Source organism: Eubalaena glacialis, chromosome 5 (genome assembly GCF_028564815.1).
Source record: "Eubalaena glacialis isolate mEubGla1 chromosome 5, mEubGla1.1.hap2.+ XY, whole genome shotgun sequence".
NCBI classification, from domain to species: Eukaryota; Metazoa; Chordata; class Mammalia; order Artiodactyla; family Balaenidae; genus Eubalaena; species Eubalaena glacialis.
Window position 1 is genome coordinate 90,076,002 of NC_083720.1, and position 26,215 is coordinate 90,102,216.

General features: G+C 37.0%; 3 protein-coding genes across 3 annotated transcripts in view; 2 read left to right on the forward strand and 1 right to left on the reverse strand.

The window, feature by feature from the left end:
• The window catches only part of JCHAIN (joining chain of multimeric IgA and IgM), a 47,582-nt gene that overhangs the window by 13,375 nt on the left and 7,992 nt on the right, over positions 1-26,215 (reverse strand). The window lies entirely within an intron of this gene.
• On the forward strand, positions 3,515-3,673 carry LOC133092208 (large ribosomal subunit protein eL39-like). Its single transcript, XM_061191440.1, has one exon. It carries the CDS (start codon positions 3,515-3,517, stop codon positions 3,668-3,670), a length of 156 nt encoding a protein of 51 aa, XP_061047423.1. The 3' UTR covers positions 3,671-3,673.
• On the forward strand, positions 22,062-23,707 carry UTP3 (UTP3 small subunit processome component). Its single transcript, XM_061191441.1, has one exon. It carries the CDS (start codon positions 22,231-22,233, stop codon positions 23,638-23,640), a length of 1,410 nt encoding a protein of 469 aa, XP_061047424.1. The 5' UTR covers positions 22,062-22,230; the 3' UTR covers positions 23,641-23,707.

The following is a 26,215-nucleotide window of genomic DNA, read 5'->3' on the forward strand; positions in this document are numbered from 1 at the left end:
ACCATAAAACTCTTAGAAGAAAACATATGGGAAAAAACTCCTTGTAATTGGTCTTGACAATAATTTTTGGATATGACACCAAAAGCACTAGCAAAAAAAGAAGAAAAATCAACAACTGGGACTACATCAAACTAAAAAGGTTCTGCACAGCAAAGGAAACAGTTAGCAAAATGAAAATGCAACTTATGGAATGGGAGGAAATATTCGTAAACCACATATCTGATAAAAGATTAATATATAAAATAAATAAGGAACTCATACAACTAAATAGCAAAAAAAAAAATCTGATTTTATAATGGGCAGAGGATTTGAATAGACATTTCTCCAAAGAAGGCATATAAATCACCAACAAGTACATGAAAAGGTGCTCAACATCACTAATCATCTGGGAAATGCAAATCAAAACCACAATGAGATATAACATCGTACTTGTTGAAATGGCTTATCGAAAAGACAAAAGACAACAAGTACTGGTGAGGATGTGGAGAAAAGGGAACCCTGTTGTACTGTACGTGGGAATGTAAATTGATACAGTGGCTATGGAAAACAATATGAAGATTTTCAAATAATTAAAAATAGAACTACTCTACAACCCAGTAAGCCCACTTCTGGGTATATATCCGAAGGAAACTGAATCACTATCTCAAAGAGATATCTACACACCCATGTTCATTGCAGCATTATTCACAATAGCCAAGACGTGGAAATAACCTAAGTGTCCACACACAGACAAATAGATAAAGAAAATGTGATATACATATTAAACTTACACACCATTGTATGCCAATTATTTCTCAATAAAGCCAAAAGGAAGAAAAAGAATATATCCAAAGTTTTTCTGACTTGGAGGGGGAGGCAGAGGACACTTGGGAAAAGTGTTAGCTTTATTTGTAATAGCCCAAAACTGGAAGCAACCTAAATGTCTATTTAAAAAACTGGATAAACAAATTGTGGCATATCTATTACTCAGCAATAAAAGTGAATGAACTGTTGCTATACACAACAACATGGATGAATCTCAAAATAATTGTTCTGTGTGAAAGTAGCCAGAAAAAATATCAAAAAGAGTACATACTGTATGATCCCATATATTTTGTATATTTAAAATATTTAAATATATTATAAAATATATAATCATACATTTTAAAATATTCTTTTAAAATATATTTTAATGTATGATTATATTTATATTAAATTTTATATTAAATGTTACATATAAAATACGTAATGTTTTAATATAAATAATTCTAGAAAATGCAAACAAATCTATAGTGATAGAAAGCAGATCAGTGATTGCCTGGGAAGGTACGGACAGGGAGAAAAGGGAGGGAGAGTAGGATTACAAGGGTGCATGAGGAAACTCTTAGGGAGGATGGATATGTTCACTATCTTGATGTAGTTATGAATTCAGGAGTGCACATATAAGTCAAAATTTATCATATTGTATGGTTAAATGTGTACAGTTCATTGTATACCAATTACATCTCAATAAAGCTGTTTAAAAAATTCACATCTTCAGAATTCATTTTTTAAGTATGATGTTAGGTTTTCCTTGAATGTCCTTTATCAAGTTGAGGAAGTTCCCTTCTGTTCCCAGTTTGCTGAGAGTTTTTTTTTTTAATCAGTAATGGATATTGTATTTTTTCAAATGCTTTTTCTCTGTCTACTGGATGACCATATGATTTTCCTTTTTTAGTTTGTTAATATGGTAAATTACATTGATTTTAAATGTTAAACTAACCTTGCATTCCTGGGATAAACCTCACTTAATCATGATGTAATATCCTTCTTATAAATTGATAGACTCAACTTACTAAAATTTTGCTTAGAATTTCTCCTTATATGTTCATAATGGATATTGGTTTGAAATGTTCTTTTCTTGTAATGTCTTTGCCTGGTTTTAACAGGATAATGCTGGCCCAATAGAGTAAGTTTAGAAGTATTTCCTCCTCCCCAATTTTCTGGAAGAGTGTAGAATTAGTATTATTTTTTTCTTTAAATGTTTGGCAGATTTCACCAGTGAAGCCATGGCCTAGAAATTCTTTCAAGGAAGCAAGCTGGGGCAATTGCAGAGATCTCCTCATCTGTTTTCTGTTTCTCAGAGATCACTGTTGCCTAATGTCCAATGTCTTAAAAGTCATTATTTCAGAGATTTTGTCAGTTGTTCCAGGCGGGAGGGTAAATCTGGTCTCTATCATTCCATCTTGTTTGAATTAGATGCCAGAGGCTTGAAATTAACAAAAAGCAACACTACAACATTTTTCAATAAATACTACTTAAGATTACAGTATCTCTTTTTTGGCAGCTATGTTACACTGTTGGCTTCTATTTGGCTTCTATCAGTTATACAGTCAACTAAAATTCTCTTTTAAAAAATAAGATGAGATATAAGTTTTTAGACTGAACTAGAGTTTTTTTTAATAAACACCTTTTTACAACAGTTTCACAGGTTCACAGCAAATAAACTAGACATTTAATAATGGAAAATTACCAAAATTATTGAATCTTCTTAAAACCTTGTCAAGGTAAGGCAAAGAAAAATTTAATTATGGTAATTGGAAGCAATGATTGGGAGGAAAAAATGGTTTCATGTTTATAACTCATTAAACTATTTTCTGCTCTAAACTCTTCTCTACATCCAGTCTTACCCCCATAACTCATTGTCCACTCAGCAGTGATCTTTTCAAAAGGTAAATGAGATCATATCTGACTTAAAACCCTCTACTGGCTTCTCATTACACTTAGAATAAATTCAAACTCATTATCTTGCTTGATTTCCCACAACTCTCCCTTTCATTCATCATTCTCCAGCTACTTCTGTGCAGGGCCTTTGTACTTTATAGTCCCTCTGCATGAAACACTTTCCATATCCTTGCATGGTTGGCCCCTCATCATCATTCAAGTCTCAAGTCAAATGTCATTGCCTCAGAGAGAATTTCTCTGATTGCTAATCATCCTAACTACCAGTCACTGTCACATTACTCTATTTTATTTTCCTCATAGTATTTATCATTGTTCAAATATCTTATTTAGTTTACTTAGTATCTGTCTCCTCCTCATTAGAATAAAAGCTCCTTGAGAATTGCATTGTCTTGTTGCTCACTTCTGTTTCCAAGAAAAAGGCACAGGACTGCCTAAAATACATTAATTGAATAAAGGATGAATGGAGAACATCTTCACAACGCGTTGAAAACTGCGTCTAATTTTAAGTCCTCTAACACTATTAATCTCTTTTTTGGACAGGTTCCATAGTGTCAATGTCACTTTTTAAAGTGTAATGTCCAGATATGTATACAACTGTCCAAGTGTTATTTGACCAAGTACAAAACACAGCAGGAATATAACATTTTTCAATAAATGATACTTAAGATTATAGTATCTCTTTTTTGACAACTGTGTTACTCTATTGGCTTCTATTACTTGTCAGTCAACTAAAATCTTCTTTCAAAAAATAAGTGTTTCTAGTCTTTTCTCTTGTCCGCCATCCTATGTGTGTTTGGATTTGCTCCTCGCCATGTCTTCTCACAAGACTTTCAGGATCAAGAGATTCCTGGCCAAGAAACAAAAGCAGAATTGTCCCATTCCCCAGTGGATTCGAATAAAAACTGGTAATAAAATCAGGTACAACTCCAGGAGAAGACATCGGAGAAGAACCAAGCTGGGTCTATAAGGAGCCTCACATATGAAGTGGTACACATTTATGCTATCAAGGTCAACTGTATCTTACCGCATCAGAACATCATTAGTGTCTGGAACAGCTGCCTGTGTTTGATGCTCTCTCCTCTTTTCTCGATCTTTCCTCACCACTGCTCACTGTGTAGCTCAGTAATAAATATGTGAACCTTTTGTTGGAAAAAAAAAATAAGTGTTTCTGTAAAGTAATAACTTCCTCACATTTAATACTTGAACAGTTGGGATTTGGGTATGAGATTTAGCATTGGTCCCTAAGTTTTCTCTTACTAAACTCAGACCAACATTACAACCTATTAGATTCTTTTTGAGTCCAGATTTTGAAACCTAGCACATTAGTTATTTCTCTTAGCTCCACAGCATCTACAAACTTAATATACATGCCATCAGAATCCTCATTTAAGTCACTAATAAAAATGTACAGTGGCATAGTGCTGAAGATAGACTTCTATGGCATACATCTAAAGTCCCACCTCCAAGCTAACAACAATTCATTAATAAGCACATTTTGGGTATAGTAGTTCATTTCAAGTTAACCCATACTATCAAGTTAATACCATACTATCACACAGACTGTAATTCTCCATTTCATCCATAAGGAGAGCATGAATACTTATCATAAGTAATCAATCTCTCCTTAGCCTCTATCTTTAATATCATGTGATTTCTCTCCTTGAAAGTCTTCCATAATATAAAAGGAGCCTTGATATCCTGGCATTTTGCCAGTTAAACACTTAAAAGGACGATATTTTTTAATAACCTTCTTGGCTTTAAATCCAAGAAGTAGCTGAACACTCTTGATTTTCCTTCTAATGGATTAAATTCTGCATTTAGTGTAACAATTCATTGCTCCAATTTGCCCTTGAACTTTATATGAAAAACAGGTTTTGGTAATAAATAGTATTGCCCAAATCAGCTCCAAAAAATAACTTCTAAAATATGTTAGAGTCATCAGAAACAAAGCCTTTACACCTTCTCTCTATATACTATATACCTACTTTCTATACCTTTGAGACACTAGACAATACAAAAGTAATTTTTGAATTAACATAGGAAAATAAACTGAGGGAAGATCATATTAGCACTGGAGGAAAGATCCAAGAATCATTAACTGCAAAAATGATCTCCAAGAGAAGTGAAGCAAGATAAAGCATTCAAAAGTGGAAAATTCTGGGGACTTCCCTGGTGGTCCAGTGGTAAAGCATCCACCTTCCAACGCAGGGGATGCGGGTTCCATCCCTGGTCGGGGAACTAAGATCCCACGTGCTTTGGGGCAACTAAGCCCACACCACACAGCTACTCAGCTCCCACTCCTCAACGAGAGAGCCCGCATGCCTCAACAAAGATCCCGCGTGCTGCAACCAGACGCAGCCAAAAAAAAAGTGGAAAATTCTTTGTGTATTTATAAATAGTATAATAAATATATAATTGTTACCAATTTAATTTTAAACATCCTAGAAGCCCCAAAACATCCTATAGTCATTCAAAGTTCCACAAATCCATTGTAGGTAAAGTTACTCACAAAGATTAAAGAGGGAGTTTTTCTATGACAAATGCAAGCTAAAGCCCTTGATCTACTGGTAATCTATTTCTCCCCTGGAAGGGGAGATCCTTCCTGGCTGGGTTGCTCTGGACTTTCCAAAACACCTGTAGAACACTCTCTTTCCAATTCCACAAAAGTAAATGTAACTTATTGAGAATCATTATCAAAAAATTTTTAAAGATATGCTTAATAATGTAAGAAGTAAACAAGCAATTACAATTGGATTTGTAATGCTTTATTTCTTGAATCAAGTAGTAGTATATGGGTGTTTGTTATATTATCCTTTACAACTTATATATTCATAATAAATTAAAGATAATTGAGTCAGTATCAAAGAAAGACCAATTAGCACTCCAAACAGTGCATGCCTATCCCTTCCCTTTCAGAATCTTAACCCTGGATCTATTTTGTAGATTAAGAATTAAATGATGGCCTCACATTTTGCATATTATTACAGGTTAAGCAAATGCTTAGAATTAAGGGCAGAATTAAGAATACTAAACTTTATTTCCAAAATTAATTTCTAATCTTTAAAAGTCTATATAAATGCATCTTACATGATCATACATTTGTGCAAACTATTTTGTGTTCCTCTTTGTCACTTGTATATTTTATATGCCAATTTCCAAAAATTGATATAGAACACATGTTAACCTTTGAAGTAGTTATGTAATATTCCATAATGTCGATATACTCTGGTTTGTCACAAAGTCTCTACTACCCCATTTGGAGTTATTTCATTTACTATTATAGGCATACGTCGGAGATATTGCAGGGTTGGTCCCAGACCACTGCAATAAAGTGAATACTGCAATAAAGTGAGTCATATGAATGTTTTGGTTTCCCAGTGCATATAAAAGTTATGTTTATACTATACTTTAGTCTATTTAGTGTGCAATAACATTATGTCTAAAAAAAAAAAGTACTAACCTTAATTTAAAAGTACTTTAGGGACTTCCTGGTGGTCCAGTGGTTAAGATGAGCATGGGTTCGATCCCTGGTCAGGGAACTAAGATCCCACATGCCATGTGGTGCAGTCAAAAAAAATTTTTTTTCAAAAGTACTTTATGCTAAAAAAAAAAAAATACTAACCATCATTTGAGCCTTCAGCAAGTTGTAATTTTGCTGGTGGAGAGTTCGAAATAGTCAAAGAATTATCAAAATGTGACACAAAAACATAAAATGAGCAAACGTTGTTGGCACCAATAGACTTGCTCAAATGCAGGTTACCACAAACCTTTAATTTGTAGAAAACACAATAAAGCAAAGTGTAATAAAACAAGCTATGCCTATATATCAAAAATTACTTTTCAAAAAACGTATGTTGCCAACCTAATATGTATTTAATATGTTGTATCCTTGGTGCTAAGATACAGCTGACCATGACTAACCTGTCCCTGCCTTCCCAGAGATTATACTCTAGTGGAGAAGACAGATGAGAAAAATAAATAAAACAATCACAGTTTGCAATAAATGCAATGAAGCAGATAAACAAAGTACAGTCGGCCCTCCACATCTACAGGTTCCACATCCGCAATCTGCAGACCCATTTTATATAAATCCCATTTTTTATAAGGGACTTGAGCATCCACAGATTTTGGTATCCCCAGGGGGTCCTGGAACCAATCCCCCACGGATACCAAAGGACAACTGTAGTGTGACAGAGAGCATCTGGGGTAGGGTTGATGTAGCCTACTTTAGAAGACATACTCTGGAAAGGGCTCTCTGAAGAGGTAACATCTAAGCTGAAACAGGAGCAAGTGTGAAGAAGCCTGAACTAGCTTTCTATGCTGCTATAACAAATTATCATAAATTGAGTGGCTTAAAACAACACAAATGAATTATCTCACAGGTCTGTAAGTCAGAAGTCTGGGTAAGCTAATTCCTCTGCTCTGATTTCACAATGTGGAAACCTAGGTGTCAGCCAGTCTGAGTCTTAACTTATCTTGAGGCTCTGGTAGAGAATCTACTGCCAAGTTCATTCAAGTTGTTGGTTGAATTCAGTCCCTTGCACTTTTAAAGCTGAGGTCCCCATTCCCTTGCCTGCTCTCAGCTGAAGTTTGTTCTCAGCTTCTAGATGCTGACAACACTCCCTGACTAGTGGCCCCCTTGATCTTCAAAGTTAGCAACAGTGGTTCAAGTCCTTCTCATGCTTCAAATGTCTCTAACCTGGGCTTTTGCCATATCTCTCCTGCTTCCAGCTAGGGAAAGTTCTCTGCTTTTAGGGGCTCAGGTGATTCCATTGGGCCCAGCCAGATAATTGAGGATAATCTCCCCATTGTAAGGCCCATACCTTTAATCACATTTGAAAGTCTCTTTTGCTATGTAATGGGTAACAGATTCCAGGTGCTAGGGACTAGGGCATGAACATTTTTGAGGGGACATTATTCTGCCTTCCATAGACTCAGGCAAACACTATCCCAAGAAGAAAGGAAACAGCAAGTACAAGGCCTAAGATAGGAAAGAGCTTGGCCTGCCCAGGACAATAGCAAAAAACAAACAAACAAAAAAGGACCCTGGAGCTACAGCAAAATGATGAAGGGGAAAACCATAGTAATGACACCATGCACTTCTTTATATTGATAAGAGTAACTTCTTTTCCCACTTAAATTGTACAAGTTTAGAATCTATTTTCAATTTTTGAATCAATCTTAGTCATTCTAAAGCTAACAGCAGAGCATTAAGCCTCCTAACTTCTAGTCTCTTTCACTTCCCACAAAACCAAAAGTCATCAATAGTATTTTTTTCACATCTGTATGGAGAAATTTCTTCTAACTGACATTTTTTAACCCTAAACATTTTGGTTCTTGCATACAGAATTTCTTCAAGTATTGATCTGCCTCCAATCACGGCATATGTAAAATTTATATTTAGATATCAGGAGGCAAAAACTAAATTTAAAAAGAATTCAAACTATGAGAAAGAAACTTCATCCTCAAGTCTTTTAAAAATTAAAACAAACAAAAAACTGAATTATCTTTCTTTCCCAATGGCTTTCCACATAGACTTTCAGGGTAGTGTTCTGTGGTTAAATGTTTATAAGGAGAATTGCACCTGTGTTGTAGTTTGTTTTTAAATAAACTTGCACCTGCAGTGGCTTTTCACAGAATTGCTATTTGGGATACTACATATTAGTCATTTGACCATTATACAGAACTCTTCCCTCTCACCACACTACCTTCTGGGCTGGTCCTAATTTACAAACAGCCTATCTCCAAAAATTCATTTGAAAAACAACGGTTTAGATTTCATGATAATTTTTGAGACACAATAATAAACAAAGTTTCCAGGAAACCCCTCAAACAACAATATACTCCTTCCAATCCATTAACTCCAGTGGTCTGGTCCCTTGCTGCTTTAAGGAAATTCTAATTTATTTTCAAGGGAGGCCTCTGCTCTAGTCAAATATGTCTGCTTTCCTTTTCCTATATATGATTTGCTAACTCCTGTTTCAGAATCTTTTTTACTCTGTTATTTCCTCACCATAAATTTCATTTTTTCCTGCCAATCTTTATCAAAACTCCTAAAATTTTTTAAACTAATTTTAGTAAGTCTTCCCTGCTTGATGTCATCCCATTCTGTTCACTCCATTACTGTTTCTTCATTGCTAATAAATTCATCTTATATCTCTTTATATCATTTTACACAAGTTGGCATATTACTTTCAATTTTTATCACTCTTCTTCATATGTGTACAATTTATCTCATACTAAATTAACACTTTCTAGGGACTTCCCTGGTGGCGCAGTGGTTAAGACTCTGCGCTCCCAGTGCAGGGCATCCGGGTTCAATCCCTGGTCAGGGAACTAGATCCCATATGCATGCTGCAACTAAGAGTTCACATGCCACAACTAAGGAGCCCACGTGCCATAAGTAAGGAGCCAGCGAGCCGCAACTAAGACCCAGTGCAACCAAATAAATAAATAAATAAATATTTTAAAAATAAAATAAAAAATAAATTAACACTTTCTAATAAAAACAAAAATAAACAAATGGGACCTGATGAAACTTAAAAGCTTTTGCACAGCAAAGGAAACCATAAAAAGATGAAAAGACAACCCTCAGAATGGGAAAAAATATTTGCAAACAAAGCAACTGACATAGGATTAATCTCCAAAATATACAAGCAGCTCATACAGCTCAATATCAAAAAAACAAACAACCCAATCCAAAAATGGGCAGAAGACCTAAATAGACATTTCTCCAAAGAAGATATACAGATTGCCAACACACACATGAAAGGATGCTCAACATCACTAATCATTAGAGAAATGGAAATCAAAACTACAATGAGGTATCACCTCACACCGGTCAGAATGGCCATCATCAAAAAATCTACAAACAATAAATGCTGGAGAGGGTGGGGAGAAAAGGGAACCCTCTTGCACTGCTGGTGGGAATGTAAATTGATACAGCCACTATGGAGAATAGTATGGAGGTTCCTTTAAAAACTAAAAAATTAGAACTACCATATGACCCAGCAATCCCACTCCTGGCATATACCCTGAGAAAACCATAATTCAAAAAGAGTCATGTACCAAAGAAGACATACAGATGGCCAAGAAGCACAAGGAAAGCTGCTCAACATCACTAATTATTAGAGAAATGGAAATCAAAACTACAATGAGGTATCACCTCACACCAGTCAGAATGGGCATCATCAGAAAATCTACAAACGACAAATGCTGGAGAGGGTGTGGAGAAAAGGGAACCCTCTTGCACTGTTGGTGGGAATGTAAATTGACACAGCCACTATGGAGAACAGTATGGAGGTTCCTTAAAAAACTAAAAATAGAATTACCATATGATCCAGCAATCCCACTACTGGGCATATACCCAGAGAAAACCATAATTCAAAAAGACACATGCACCCCAATGTTCACTGCAGCACTATTGGAAGCAACCTAAATGTCCATCGACAGACGAACGGATAAAGAAGTTGTGGTACATATATACAATGGAATATTACTCAGCCATAAAAAGGAACGAAATTGGGTCATTTGTAGAGATGTGGATGGATCTAGAGACTGTCATACAGAGTGAAGTCAGTCAGAAAGAGAAAAACAAATATCGTATATTAACGCATATATGTGGAACCTAGAAAAATGGTACAGATGAACCGGTTTGCAGGGCAGAAATTGAGACACAGATGAAGAGAACAAACATATGGACACCAAGGGGGGAAAGTGGCGGGAGGGGGGGCCCGGGGGGGGGGTTGTGTGATGAATTGGGAGATTGGGATTGACATATATACATTAATATGTATAAAATGGATAACTAATAAGACCCTGCTGTATAAAAAAATAAATAAAATAAAATTCAAAAAAATATTTAAAAAAAAAAGAGTCATGTACCACAATGTTCATTGCAGCACTATTTACAATACCCATGGCATGCAAGCAACCTAAGTGTCCATTGACAGATGAATGGATAAAGAAGATGTGGCACATATATATACAATGGAATATTACTCAGCCATAAAAAGAAAGAAACGAAATTGAGTTATTTGTAGTGAGGTGGATGGACCTAGAGTCTGTCATACAGAGTGAAGTAAGTCAGAAAGAGAAAAACAAATACCATATGCTGACACATATATATGGAATCTAAAAATAAAATAGTTCTGATGAACCTAGGGGCAGGACAGGAATAAAGACGCAGACGTAGAGAATGGACTTGGGAATGGGAGAGGGGGAAGGGTAAGCAGGGAAGAAGTGAGAGAGTGGCATGGACATATATACACTACCAAATGTAAAATAGATAGCTAGTGGGAAGCAGCCACATAGCACAGGGAGATCAGCTCTGTGCTTTGTGACCACCTAGAGGGGTGGGATAGGGAGGGTGGGAGGGAGACACAAGAGGGAGGGGATATGGGGATATATGTATACATATAGCTGATTCACTTTGTTATACAGCAGAAACTAATACACATTGTAAAGCAATTATACTCCAATAAAGATGTTTAAAAAAAAGTAAAAATAAATAAACACTTTCTAGATGCAGAGAGAGGTTCATAAAGAGCAGTAGCAATTGGCACCCCATTAAAAGGATATAAGGAAGTACCAAAAGGGAATTATAAAGACTCAGTTAGGAAAATGGTTAAGAAAATAAAATTTTTCTTGTTCCTCTTTTACTCAGTTTTTACATCATATGTAAGTGCCATACTAAGTCTGTTTTCCCCAATAACAAGGAGAAAGCATAAATCCATGGTGAGGAATATCCAAAAAAATTTTTTTAAGTATCTGATGCATTCTTTCAAGACTATTATATAATTCTTTTGATTTCTCTCAGAGTTTCAAATAAGTTGCTTTGGCCCCAAATGTGTGCAATAATTGATTCTTCCCAGCTAACTTTTTTATAGCACCAATGTTTATTACAGCACCAATAGGAAATTAATATAGCTATGTTTTTGGCTCATAATTTCCTCATATAATTGGAGGCAACCACATATTTTTATTTAAAAAATTTTTAAATAAATTTTAAATTTATTTTCTCTTTATGATACTGAAATAATGTTGCCATTATAGCAAATGTGTATATGTGGTCTGCAAGACCAATGCTGCTTACCTGGCCCTTAATTCAAATGATCATTCATTTTTTCTTTCTCTCAACAAGCATCTATTGGCATCAACTCTATGTGGCAGGAATACATGTGAACAAAATAGGTAAGACCCTTGATCAAATGGGTTTACATGATGACAATTACAAAGTGCGATAGGAGCACAGATGTTGGGAGAGAGGTAGGCAGGGTCAAGGAAAGGTTCCCAGAGGAAGTAATATCTACGCTGAGATTGAAAGATGAGTAGAAGTCGGGCAAAAATGGGAGGACTATGGTCTAGGAATAAGTAAAACATTGACAATTTGGAGTTGAGAGAAAACATGACTATTGAAGGAAATGAAAGTTCAGTACGGCAGTGTGAGTCCAGAGACCATATATTTCATATGTTTCAACACACTTACCCTTAAGCACCTAGTACAGTGCTGTGTGCTGTGCAAAATTAAAATAGTACATGGATGTAAACTTAGCATTATTATATGATATGACCGTAATGATTTTATATAGATAACTATATTATACTTGATTATTAAATATCTTCATTCAATTCAGCTCTTTAGCAACAAGAAACAAATTTTCAAATATAACATCACAATATTATCAGTGATTTATACTTATATGAAAGGAAACAAGTAATGTATTCACTGTTACTTTAAATATTGCATAATAGAACATTAATTGTATAGTTAGTAATCACAATGTGAAGTAATGCTCTGATACGGCAATCAGTGTAAACAAAAATAAGTTGAAATAAATAAATTTACAGTGAGTAAACAATTTTACCAAAATCATAGAAGAAAAAAAAAACAAAACAGAATAAACCTGCCCAAAAATAATCAATGAAGGAACAATAGATCAATCTCTGAATGATATCCTCTAATTACACTTTATGACTATATTTGCCTGTACTCTGAACAAATCTACTCAATTCATGCTTTTCCAGGCCCTAAAATAAAACTGGAGAGATGCAATATGGCTGATGCCTCCTGATTATCCTATTTTTCTGCCATTATATTGGTTGAAATTGATACCATATCTCTGAGTAATCTTAGTCTATAAAATCTGAGGGTTCAAGTTTTTTCAATACGTATTGAAACAGAAATGCATATGTCTCTGGGCATAAGTTTTTCATTGTGATAAAATGTAGACTAAGAGACAGTATAATAAAATAGTTTAAAAAAAATAACTTCAGATTGAGACAGACTTGGGTTTAACAACCAGTTATATAACCTCAGGCAAATTACTTCACATCTCTGAGCCTCATCTGTGAAGAGGATAATAATGGCACCCTTATCATAGATATATTGTGAGAATTAAATAAGATAATATACTTAAGACACCTAGCAGAGTGCCTGATTCATAATTAGTATCTCCCCAAATATTCAATGTTATTGACAACAGCAAGTGGAGAAAGCCCAGACAGGGTCTAAAACTTTTGAACATGATAAAAATGTGAGTTGAGCACACAGGAAATCTTTATTCAGATGTATATTTTGTAATTGTTGTTTTTAGTAATTTTTCATGGCTTAGTTTTACAGGGTAAGTTTAGAGGTCTTAAACTTGAATAGGTTTAAAATTACATACTTAATTGCATATAGCTCATTTATTAATCCAAACCTTTTAAATTTCACCCTTGATGACAGTCTTATAACTGTAGTGGCAGGCAGGTAGTAATATCCCTTCTGTTCAACTAATTCATGCACACTAGCTACTTACGTAAAAACAACTCCAAACCATATTTTGTTTTTTAGTTAAATAGCAAATATAGTCTCATGTTCCAACTAAACGTGGAAGACACCCAAATCTCTTGCTCTAGTTCATATTCTCCCCCCAAGCTTCAGAACCATATATCCTACCGTCTAGAAGAGATTAGACACTTAAACCCCTTCACAGACATCTCAAATGCACCATGTCCAAGACTTATTTTCCCATTTCCTGACCCCTGCTAACCTCTTTCCTCCTGAGTTTTCTTAGTGGAGGGTACCATCATCCACTCAGTTGTCCAAGAAGACCTGTGAGTCACTTTAACTCCTCACCTCCTCATCCTTAATCAGACACTGAGTCCTATAATACCATCTCTTAAATAGCTGTTAATCTGTGTACTTCTTATATTTTTGTTCCCAGGGCCCTAGTTTAGACACTAAAATTCTTCACCTAGATGACCGTAACAGCCTCACACTAACTTCCTATAATCTTACCTCTTCCCGTCAATCCTCTAATCTTGTCCTGTTTAAAACCCTCCAATGGTTCCCCTTTGCTCCTAGCATAAAGTCTAAGTTATCTCTTAATATCAAAAATAGGGCTTCCCTGGTGGTGCAGTGGTTGAGAATCCGCCTGCCAATGTAGGGGACACGGGTTCAAGCCCTGGTCTGGGAAGATCCCACATGCCGCGGAGCAACTGGGCCGGTGAGCCACAACTACTGAGCCTGCGCGTCTGGAGCCTGTGCTTGGCAACAAGAGAGGCCGCGATAGTGAGAGGCCCGCGCACCGCGATGAAGAGTGGCCCCCGCTTGCCGCAAATAGAGAAAGCCCTCGCACAGAAACGAAGATCCAACACAGCCAAAAATAAATAAATTAATTAATTAAAAAAAAAATAGATATAGATCAATGTCACATTTTCAGACTCATTAAATTCTTAAGTTATTTTTACTAACTTCTAATACCTTATTGAAATTTAAGAGAACTCAATTTAACTCTCATTATTTGATTAGCTATTTATCGGTACTTACTATGTAACTGTATCAGATATTATAAAGGTTACAGAGATGAATGGTGATATATCTGGCAGAAAATATAAAACAAGTATATAAATAGTCTCAACACAATGGAGAAAATGTTTTAAAATCCCAAAATAGGACCTACATACACATTTTTCCAAAGAATACATACAGATGGCCAACAGGCATATGAAAGGATTCTCAACATTGCTAATTATTAGAGAAACAAAAATCAAAACCACAATTAGGTGTCACCTCACACCAGTCAGAATGGCTACCATCAAAAAGTTTACAAATAATAAATGCTGGAGAGGGTGTGGAGAAAAGGGAACACTGTAGGTAGGAATGTAAATTGGTGTAGCCACCGTGGAAAACAGTATGGAGGTTCCTAAAAAAACTAAAAATAGAGCTACCATATGATCCAGCAATCCCACTCCTGGGTATATACCCAGAAAAGATGAACACTCTAATTTGAAAAGATACATGCACCCCAATGTTCATACCAGCACTACTTACAATAGCCAAGACACGGAAACAACCCAGGTGCCCATCAGCAGACAACTGGCTTAAGAAGATGTGTGGTGTGTGTGTGTGTGTGTGTGTGTATATATATATACCCACAATGGAATATTACTCAGCTATAAAAAAAAGAATGAAATATTACCATTTGCAGCAACATGGATGGACCTAGAGAATGTTACACATAGTGAAGTGAGTCAGACAGAGACATACAAATACTATATGACATCACTTGTATGTAGAATCTAAAAAATAATACAAATGAATCTATATACAAAACAGAAACAGACTCACAGACATAGAAAGCAAGCTTATGGTTACCAAAGGGGAGAGGGAGAGAGGGACAAATTAGTAGTATGGGATTAACAGATACAAACGACTATAAATAAAATAGATAAGCAATAAGGATTTACTGCATGGTACAGGGAATTATATTCAACATCTTGTACTAACATATAATGGAATATAATCTGAAAAAAATAACTGAATCACTTTGCTGTATACATGAAACTAACACAATAATGTAAATCAACTATACTTCCATTTAAAAAAAAAATCCTAACATAGGAAGAGTTAAAGGGCTATTAGATGTCAAAGGAAGGAAGCATATCAGAGAATACAGCCTTGAGAAGATATGATTTTAGCTGGGCCTTGAAGGCCATCTAAGAATTGAGATTTGGGGCAGCATAAGTAAAGGCCAAGGGAAGGAAATCTTAAAAAGAGAAAAAGAACAATGTGCATTTTAGTTTAACTACAATGTAGAGTTCCTCAACGAAAGTAGTAGGACAGCAGCTAGAAAAATAAGTTGGGGCCAGATAAAGGCAGGCCATGAATATTAGGATAAGAACTAAGGGCTTTATACTGTAGAGAATGAGGGTTGACTAAAGAGAAAAAAATTACATGAACTGTGTTTCAAAAGACCTTCACCATCAAAGTATAATTATCACTGAATCAACAGTTATACGTATAATTGTGTCTACAAGGTTCCTCACGACAAGAAAAAACAAAAAGGGGTTAAAATAATGTTTAAAAAATAATTGTGCAGTATTTAGTTGGATTAGAGTTTGGAAGAGAAAGTAGTGTCACAATTTCATTAAATTCTTCATTTTGTAATTAAAACTACCAAACCTAGTCATTTTTAATTAAAAGCTTACAAGGGTTCATATGCTTATCTCATATTTCAGTATAAGTTGTATATTTTACTTCCAAATCACGTTTAGGATTTTTGTGTCTTTAAATAGATACAGAGCTTAGTTTCAAAAAGAATCTATAACTTACTGGTTTCAGAGTAAGTGGTTTCTGACAGAAATGAAAGCAGATGGCAACTATGCTTCATCTTTTCTATTTTCTTTCTCACACCTAAAAATAATCCTTCTTTTTTTGTACCTAAAAGTAGTTCAAGGAGTTTCTGTGAGGTATATTAAATTATCTAAATAGGTTGATCACTTTTAACACCAAGAATACATCTTCCCATTATTACTCTCATATCAAATTATTTTAACTATTATTACTTCTTCTGAGCATTAAAAAAAAAAAAAAAAAACTACTTCTTTGACAAATTCAGTTATCATAGCCTAGTCTGTGACACTGGGATGAAAGGCAAATACGCATTTAATTATTAGCTTAAGTTCACAAAAGCCATATATCAAATATTTCAGTTTTTAAATGTTACTTTAAAAAAAAACAAAAAACAAACCTGTGCTGATGACCAGAGCAGTACAAAAGACATTGCAATTCATCATTAAAGGCTACTATTTTGTATGCTGACACTGCGTTTAGAAACATATTTTCTCAAATACTGACCTAGATTCTAGGGATTTAAAAAATAACAGCTTGGATCCAGCCTTAATGGGGTTTATACACTTAATGGAGGGAAAGCAGTAAGTATAAATAGAGATGTGAAGCACGGAAATGCAAAAGAGGAAGTTCTTCATCCTGTCTGAGGAGACAAGGAAAGGCTTTTAAGGTGACATTTAAAATTAGTCTTGGAATTCCCTGGTGGTCCAATGGTTAAGACTCCGAGGTTCCAATTCAGGGGACACGGGATGGATCTCTGTTCAGGAAATTAAGCTCCCGCATGGCCAAAAAAAAAAAAAAAAAGTCTTAAATGATGAGTAAGAATTCTCTAGAAAGCATAGAAGAAAACAACATGTGTAAAGGAAAGACAGCAAGAAAAAGCATAGCCTGTACCAGGTTAAGGAGGAACCTGGTAGATACAATTATTTTTATATTAATTATTGATACAATGATAATTGTAGCTTTGATGGTGAAGCTTTTTGAAACACAACCCACATAAATTTTTTTTCTAGTCAGCTCTCAGTTGCTATACAATAAAGGCTTTAGCTCTTAGCCTAATATTTACATCTATTGTACATATGTTGTGTACACATACAAGGCTACGCCATACATAGTAGCAGTGAGAGTGTGGTAGGAGGTAAAGCTTAAGCTGTATGCAGGAGTCAGGTCATAAGGAATATAAACTTGAGCCTATAGATGTTGGGAAGCTTTTAAAGGACTTTAAGTTAGAGACGTATATGGTCTTTTTTTGTCTGCTTATTTGTTTTGTTTTTTGTTTTGTTTTCCTTATTTTTAATTGAACCTCAGATGCAAACAGTTAATCATTCTCCTCAGTTCCTGGCACATTATCATTATTGGTCCATGGAAAGTATTGATACTTCTCCTATTTCTTCTAATCTCCAAGCCTCATCCCATTCTTTGCTCCTCCATAAGCAATTGTTCTTCTGTATTTAATGCACATTATTTTGTTTGTATATGTTCTTACAAAATGTGTGCTGTTGTATTGTTGCACATATTGTATTACATATCTCATTTTTTTACTTTTGTTCCTAAGCACATTGCTTTTAAGATCCATTCCAATTATTGCGTAGTTAAGATGACCATATACTTTATCATCTAAATCATAAAGGTAAAAGGGTTGCTATTAATAATTACACTAGAATAACAAGTTCAACAAGACTGTACTAAGCAAACTAAGCTGTATGGTCACTTTATGCTCCTAAATTCCATGCTGTTCACCCATGACATTTATTGATCTGCTCTTCCAGGGATGGACATCCAGGTTGTCTCCAACACCCTGCTATCAATAATAGCTTTTCAAACAGCCTCATACAGGTCCCATTATGGACTTGTGTGAGAATTTGTTAGCCAAAAAGATGTCTGTAGTGATTTGCAACTTTCTTACATAAGGAATTATGAGAACACTGAAAAGATGAGCAAAGAAAGAGAGGAGGAAATCGCAAGGCAACATTTGGAGAATAAAGAGTGGTAGAGCATTTAAGTCATAATGGAAGATTTTAGTAGGGAGGTAATGAAAAGTATGGCGAGAAAGGTTGCTTTGAGGCAAAACTGTGGGAGGGCCATGTATGTTGTGAACTTTATCTCGACAGTAATGGAGAGTCATTGAAGCATTTTGAGCAAGGGTGTGGGATGAGGGAAATGGTATTCTAGGAAGATTTATCTGATGATGCTGAATCAAATGTACAGCAGAGACTGGAAATGAAAAGACCTATTAAGGGAATATTTGAAAGCCAATATAGTAGTAGTTAGCTATAGTATACTGTGAATTCCAAAGCCAGACTGTCTGGGTTCAAATCTAGTTCTACCATTTACTAGTCTTAAGACCTCGTTTAAACTCCATGTGCCTCAGTTTCCTAAATTAGAGATTATCATAGTCCTTCCTCATAGGGTTAAATGTCAAGAGCTTATAACAGTACTGGAACATAATAACTACTCTCAATGTTAGCTATTATTATTGCTGCAAGTCCAGAAGAAATTGAGATCAGTTTAAGCTAATCTGGTGGTAGAATACCTTAAACAACCTGAACTCATGCCCTGAAGAAAGTATCCTAATATCACCTAGTGTGTCATTCATAAACCCCTACCTCTACAGTAAGAAAATCCTATAAGAGGCTTAGAATAAGGCAAAAAGGGTATTCTTAAAAAAAAAAAAAAAGAAAAGAAAACACCCTGTTGGCTCTCATTATGTGTAGTGTGCTAACTCCTGAGCAGGCATCACAATAAGGTAATAAAGATTCAAGTTGATAATACATTATAGTTGCCACAAAAATAATGGTTAAATGTTATTTAATATTTGTGCATTTTCTCTGGGGACTCTTTTTCTTTTTAACTGGCATAGGCTTATGATATAATAAAGCATTAATCTGTCTTTCCAGCAATAAAAATTTTTTTTTCTTTTTTTTTGGCCGCGCGGCATGCAGGATCTTAGTTCCCCAAACAGGGATCAAACCCACGCCCCCTGCAGTGGAAGTGATGAGTCCCAACCACTGGACCACCAGGGAAATCACAGCAATACAAATTTTTAAGAAAACAATTTCCTCAACAAATGGCAAATAATTCCAAGATTAGGCTATGGAAGATTACACTATGGGAGCTGCTGGAATGGAAGAACTAACTTCTGAACTGTTCATCAAAAAGATCTGAGAATGTTACAATACACTCTCTGAATATGCACTGGTTATTGCAACTTTTAAATAGTTAGGAAATGTATAGTATAAACCAAATAATATTAGAGCAATGTGATCATTCCATTAAAAATATCCAAAATATTTTTCTACCTTCTCTATCACAGTATACGCATTTTGTTAAGTATGACTACAAATTCTCAAATAATTAGCAATAAAAATGAACAGAAAAATTGAGATTCACGTGCCTAAGTAAAACTTAATGCTTACATATAATGTAAATTTAATACATTTAAAGCATGGATCTAATCACAGTCTCAGCTTAGATGCAACATTCTTTAAGCAATATTTCCAGAACAAAATCCAGAGATGATCTCTCACCCCTCTGATCTCTCACAGAGCTGGGTTTACCTCACACACTGCCTTGTATTTTAGTATAATCTGTATGCATGTCTTCTTTTCTACCTGATTAGAAGAGACTGTGGCTAATTCACCTTTGGATCTACTACAGCATGTAGCATTCTGCTACAATTAATAAGCAGTTAATATGTGAATGACAAAACCTATTAAAATTTACATTCAAAAATGAATTCTGGGCTTACCATCAGAACATAAAACTTTTACCCACACCTTTTTTATTCTTTAAATTGTATTTCCTAAAATCTTGTAAAGGTTTTTAAATGCTTAAGATAACTTTTAACACTTTAAAAATATTTAGTTCAAAATACCATTTTTCTAAAAAATTGTTCTATTTTTCATAACCTAATGACACTGCACTTTCTGCAAAGAACTTGTATGTCGCCATTAATTTTAGCAACTTATCAAAAGTTCAGCTTTCAACTACCCACATTTGAAGGTGTCATAATACCTAACATATATAATGAATATGAACCTATCATATGTAATGTCTGAAAACTTAAACCCTGAATTACTCTAAGATTGCAGGGCAGTCCTTTCACACTTGTAGTCCTAGAAATACTTCTAAAGACAAATTTGACTGATTTTTCCCTTATTACCACCCTCTTCTTCAAACACTTTCATCTGAGCTCTTGGTTTCTTTCATCCACCCAGCTTAGCCTATGCTCTGGAAAAGGTCTGAAACTCATTCACATTTAATTAGCAAAGGACTGATAACAGCTGAATGTGAGGGCCTGGTGTGAGAGCCCTATCCCAGGTTTCTGTGCTCTATTTGCTAATGTAACCTTCCAAAGTCTTTGTTTCCACATGTATACAATGAAGATACTGGAATTGGAATTCATGATTCCTAAAATCCATTCCAGTTCAGGTTATCTCCCTTAAGGATGTTCGCAGCCTTATGCATTATTCATTCACTCCGTTTATGGAGCACCTGAAACAGATAATCAAATACTGCTATTTCAATACTTATTCATTAAACAAATCTTCATTGAACACTTACTCTGTGCCAGACACTGTATTGCGTGCTTGCAATATCATAGTTCGTTGAGGTGATACAGAAGAACTGACGAAAAGACTAAGGGAGTTAAAGACGAGATCAAAGAGGTGATGCTTACACTGTCTCTTCAATACAGCAGAAATTTCCCATATTTGGGCGGGAATACTAAACACTTTAGTGTTTAGTAAAGGGGGATGGCTGGCGTGTACAAAAAGCGATGTAAAAGGCAGGTTGAGTATTTTCAGCAGCTGAAGGCTGGGTAACACAGGACAAATGTTCCCTGTACTCACCCCAATTATAATCTGGCACGTTTTGCGTGATGACTTGATTAACGCGTGCCCCCAGCTAGACCACAAGTTCCACCACTGCAGGAACAGCGTCTGCTTTCGCCCACCATTGTTCTCCCAAAGCCTAGCACGCTGCCCTGTGCTTATTAATTGTTGAAGAATTCATGAAGCGTCCGCCCTTGAGAATTAAAATGTGCCACTTCCAAAATATCTTGAAGAATGAACCTCTTCCACTAAAAGGCAGAGAAATCGCGGTGCCTTCTGCAGCCTACTTGAGCTCCTCGGAAAGAGGCAAACTCTAGAGCGCGGCTCTGCCTTCCCACTGTGACCCCTCAGAAACTCCTCAGGGACACAAATCCCATGAAGTCACCGAGCCCTGCGGAAAGGGAGCTGGAGGCGGGCTACCACCCGCCCGGAGGCCCGGCCTGCGCTCTCCCGGACGCCCGCGCCAGGATTCCCGAGCGCAGTGGCGCCGCTGCCGCCTCAGGCTACGGGGCCCAGAAATGTCGTATTTGGACGTTGCGGAGACAAAAACAACCTGATTAACTTCCAGACGGATAGGCAGAGAAAATAAAACAATTCCAGTAAACAAGGAACTCTTCTACACTTGGACTCGGCTCCACGCCGGGGACAACCGGTACAGGCGCAGGACAACTCACTGCACCGCCCCGAGACCTCCCCTAGGCGTGGAGGTAAAGCGCCCTCCAATGGTCACCGCGACTTCACCTCGCGGTTCACCAGGCCGTCCCCCTAGCCACGTCCAGGCTCGCGATAGTAAGAACTGGGCTAAAGGGCTCTGCGGAACTGAACTTCCTATACCTATTGTTCCTACACGGAAAGGCCTGAAGGACCAACCGGAAGTCCTGGTTCAAACGCCACACAGAGAGCATCCTGGGGGCCGGAAGGAGGTGGAAACTCCTGCATCCTACGGGAGTGCCCGCAGACGCGCGTGGTAAGAGAGCGCGTGGCTGTTATAGAGGCTTGTTGCTGGAGCGCGTGGCTCGTGCGCGGAAGTCAGAGGTGACCGAAAGCCTGACGTCGCTGTAGAAGCTGAGACCGCGAGCTATGGTGGGGAGATCCCGGCGGCGAGGAGCGGCCAAGTGGGCAGCTGTGCGAGCTAAGGCAGGTCGCGACCCAGCGGACGAAAATGATGACAATTTGGAATCTCCACCCTCACCAGGGGACTCCAGCTACTACCAAGATAAGGTAGATGATTTCCATGAGGCCCGATCTCGGGCCGCCTTGGCTAAGGGATGGAGCGAAGTGGAGAGTGGGGACGAGGAGGAGGATGGCGATGAGGAGGAGGTGCTTGCCCTAGATATCGCCGATGAGGACGATGAAGAGAGTGCGGGGAATGAGGAGGATGACGATGATGATGGTGGGAGCTCCATGCAGAGTGAGGCTGAGGCCTCGGTGGATCCCAGTTTGTCGTGGGGTCAGAGGAAAAAACTTTACTACGACACGGACTATGGTTCCAAGTCCCGAGGCCGGCAGAGTCAACAAGAAGTAGAGGAAGAGGAAAGAGAGGAGGAGGAGGAGGCACAGCTCATTCAGCGGCGTTTAGCCCAAGCTCTGCAAGAGGACGATTTTGGAGTTACCTGGGTGGAGGCCTTTGCAAAACCAGTACCTCAGGTAAATGAGGTTGAGACACGGGTCGTGAAGGATTTGGCGAAAGTTTCAGTGAAAGAGAAGCTGAAGATGCTGCGAAAGGAATCACCAGAGCTCTTGGAGCTGATAGATGACCTGAAAGTTAAGTTGACAGAGGTGAAGGATGAGCTGGAGCCATTGCTGCAGTTGGTGGAGCAAAAGATCATTCCACCTGGAAAAGGAAGCCAATACCTGAGGACCAAATACAACCTCTATTTGAACTACTGCTCCAACATCAGTTTTTATCTGATCCTGAAAGCTAGGAGAGCCCCTGCACATGGACATCCTGTCATAGAAAGGCTTGTTACGTACCGAAATTTGATCAACAAGCTGTCAGTTGTGGATCAGAAGCTGTCCTCTGAGATTCGTCATCTGCTCACACTTAAAGATGGTGCTGGAAAGGAGGAACTGAATCTAAAAGCAAAATCCACAAAGGCCAAGCCAAAATCTGTTTCTGCTGTTGCTGCCTCCGCTGTTACAGACCTTTCTGATGATTCTGATTTTGATGAAGCTGCACTGAAATACTATAAAGAAATAGAAGACAGACAAAAATTGAAGAGAAAGAAAGAAGATAGTACTGAAGAACAGGCTCCTGAAGTTCAAAATGCAAAGAGAGCCATTACCTATCAGATTGCTAAAAATAGGGGACTTACACCTAGGAGAAAGAAGATTGATCGGAATCCCAGAGTGAAACACCGGGAGAAGTTCAGAAGAGCCAAAATTCGCAGAAGAGGCCAGGTTCGTGAAGTTCGTAGAGAAGAGCAACGTTATAGTGGTGAACTATCTGGCATTCGTGCAGGAGTTAAAAAGAGCATTAAGCTTAAATAAAGTTTTTGCTTAGCTTAAGTTTTTTGGCGATAATTTTGGATCAATAAATTTTTATTTTTACTGGTGACGTGATTGTATTAATATTTAATATCTAACCGTAAATTTTAAAAAGTCTGTCAATAGGGAAAATTGTTTGGGTTACTGCTTAATTTATTTGTGTTTTAATTTGTAATCAGATCATACTAAGAACTGCGGGAACAATATGAGGGTGCGTGGGAAGAGAGATGGTGATGAAAAAAGTTCTCCAACATTCTGTCAAATAGTAGCCTAGGGAAATTTCACAGCTAGTTGTGGAGCAACAGTCAAACTTATAGTACTTTTATAATTTTTCACATAAAGTGAAGAGAATGCACCTTTGGCAATCATCTTATTTGTAAGATAGGCTGTAAAGTAGTTCTGACATTATTCCATTTACCTAAAGTATAATTCTCGAGCAGCATACTTGTTAATAATGAGTCTACTATTAACTTAAGGATTTTGTACATTTTATTGTGGTACAAGCTTAGGACTGAAGAGGAACTTGGTTAAAAACAGAAAGAGGTATGCCTTAATTACATTAACTGTGAGTATTTTTTAATAGTCCTTAATGTGGTAAGATAAAAATTCCATTTCCCCTTCTGTACTGGTGGGTGCTCTTTGTACACTCCACTTGCTGAAAATCTGGTATGATTACTACTGGGTAAGTGGTAACTTCAGGTGGTAACAGAATTACATTTTTCTTTATAGTTATTCTGGTCTTTACAGTAGGGAAAAGATGAGATGGTGAACTTAAAGATTTTTAGGATGATGCCAGGGAGAAAATGAGAGGACTAGTGAAGGAAAGCACAAAGGACATCTTGCCTATGTCACTGTTTATTCATTAAACATTGTGCTAGCTGCTAGAAATGCAGAGATGGTCAGTGGTTAATATTTATTATTAAAACATTTGCCACAAGTTTGTGCGGTGGTACTGTTCTCTTCTGTCAGAGATGAGGATGCTGAAATTCCTGGAGGTTAACTTCCTAAAGGACATATGCTTGGGATTTGGACCCAAGCCGGCTTAATTTGAGCCTTCATCCTTTTAACTTCTGGCTTACAGCTGCTGCCAGAGTAGCGCACATGCCAGATAATTTTCTTATAAATAAAAAAGGAAAGTTAGAAATAAAAGTTTATATTGAGTGCAAAGGTACTTTTTAAGCATTTTATTTATATCCTTATTCCTCACAACTCTTATGTAGTAAATTCTATTATCCATATTTTAAGGATGAAGAAACTGGCAAAGAGAAGTAACTTTCTCAAGGTCATATAGCTATTAAGTGGTAGAGCCAGGATTTCAGCCTAGCCTTTCTGGCTTAAGAGCCATATCCTATACTTCCTTTTCTGATATAGTAAAAAAGGTACAGGTTTTGGAGTTAACTTACTAGGTTGATTTTGAGTTAATTACTTGATCTCTGACTCATTTTCTTCATCTATATGGTACTATTATTATACCTACCTTGGGTATAGGTATATACATAAAACAGTGGTTAAGAGCTGTGGGACAATAGAAAATATATGTATTGGTTTCTGGCATAGAACTCCTAAAACCCTTGTAAATTCCTAAGTAGTAGGAGCACTGGGAACAGCATTTGTTCTAATAAGGTGACTCTAAGTGAGCTCCTGGATGGGGGCTGGTCACCAGAAAGACCAAGCCGTGATTAGAAGCTTGGAATTTTCAGCCCCAGACCCCCATGCTCCAGAGAGGGGAGAGAGGCTAGAGATGGAGTTAATAATTGGTCATGTCTATGTGAGGAGGCTGCCACAAAATCCCGATGTTATGGGGTTTGGGGACCTTCCAGGATGGTGAACACATCCTCATACTGGGAGGGTAATGCACCCCACTCCATGGGGACAGCAGCTCCTGTGCTGGGGATCCTCCCAGTCTTCACCCTATGTACTTCTTTATCTAGCTGTTCATCTATATTTTTTATCATGTTCTTTAGTAAAATATAAACATAAGTGTTTCCCTGAGTTCTGTGAGCCACTCTAGCAAATTAATCAAACCCAAGGTGGGAGTTATGGGAACCTCAGACTTAAAGTCCATCCGTCAGAAGCACAGATAACAACCTGGACTTGTGATTGGCATCTAAAGTGGAGTAGGGGCAGTCATTTGCGACCGAGCCCTTAACCTGTGGGATCTGACGCTACCTCCAGGTAGACTGTCAGAGTTGGTTAAATTGTAGGACACCCAGCTGGTGTTGCAGAGAATTGCTTGGTGGGGGAAACATGGTGTCAGAAGTGTTGTGAGTGGTAATAGTGTGACAGTAAAGGAGAAACACACAGGTGGAAAACTCAAGTTTTTCCGATTCAAGAGCAGGCTTCACCCAGATTCCTACCCCAGTTTCATCAATTAGTACCTGTGACTAGGGGCAAGTTACTTGATCTCTCTTCCTCAGTTTTTTCATCTAAACTGGGGATAGTAGTAGTAGTACCTACTTCATAGAATTATTATGAGGATAAAGTGAATTAATATATGTAATGCACTTAGAACAACGCCTGTTACACAGCAAACACCTAATAAGTGTTGGCTTTGGCTTTTTTTTTTTTTTTTTTTTTT

Bases quoted from the DNA above. Each gene is read 5' to 3' on its own strand.
- LOC133092208 (XM_061191440.1), top strand. From the start codon at position 3,515: ATGTCTTCTCACAAGACTTTCAGGATCAAGAGATTCCTGGCCAAGAAA.
- UTP3 (XM_061191441.1), top strand. From the start codon at position 22,231: ATGGTGGGGAGATCCCGGCGGCGAGGAGCGGCCAAGTGGGCAGCTGTG.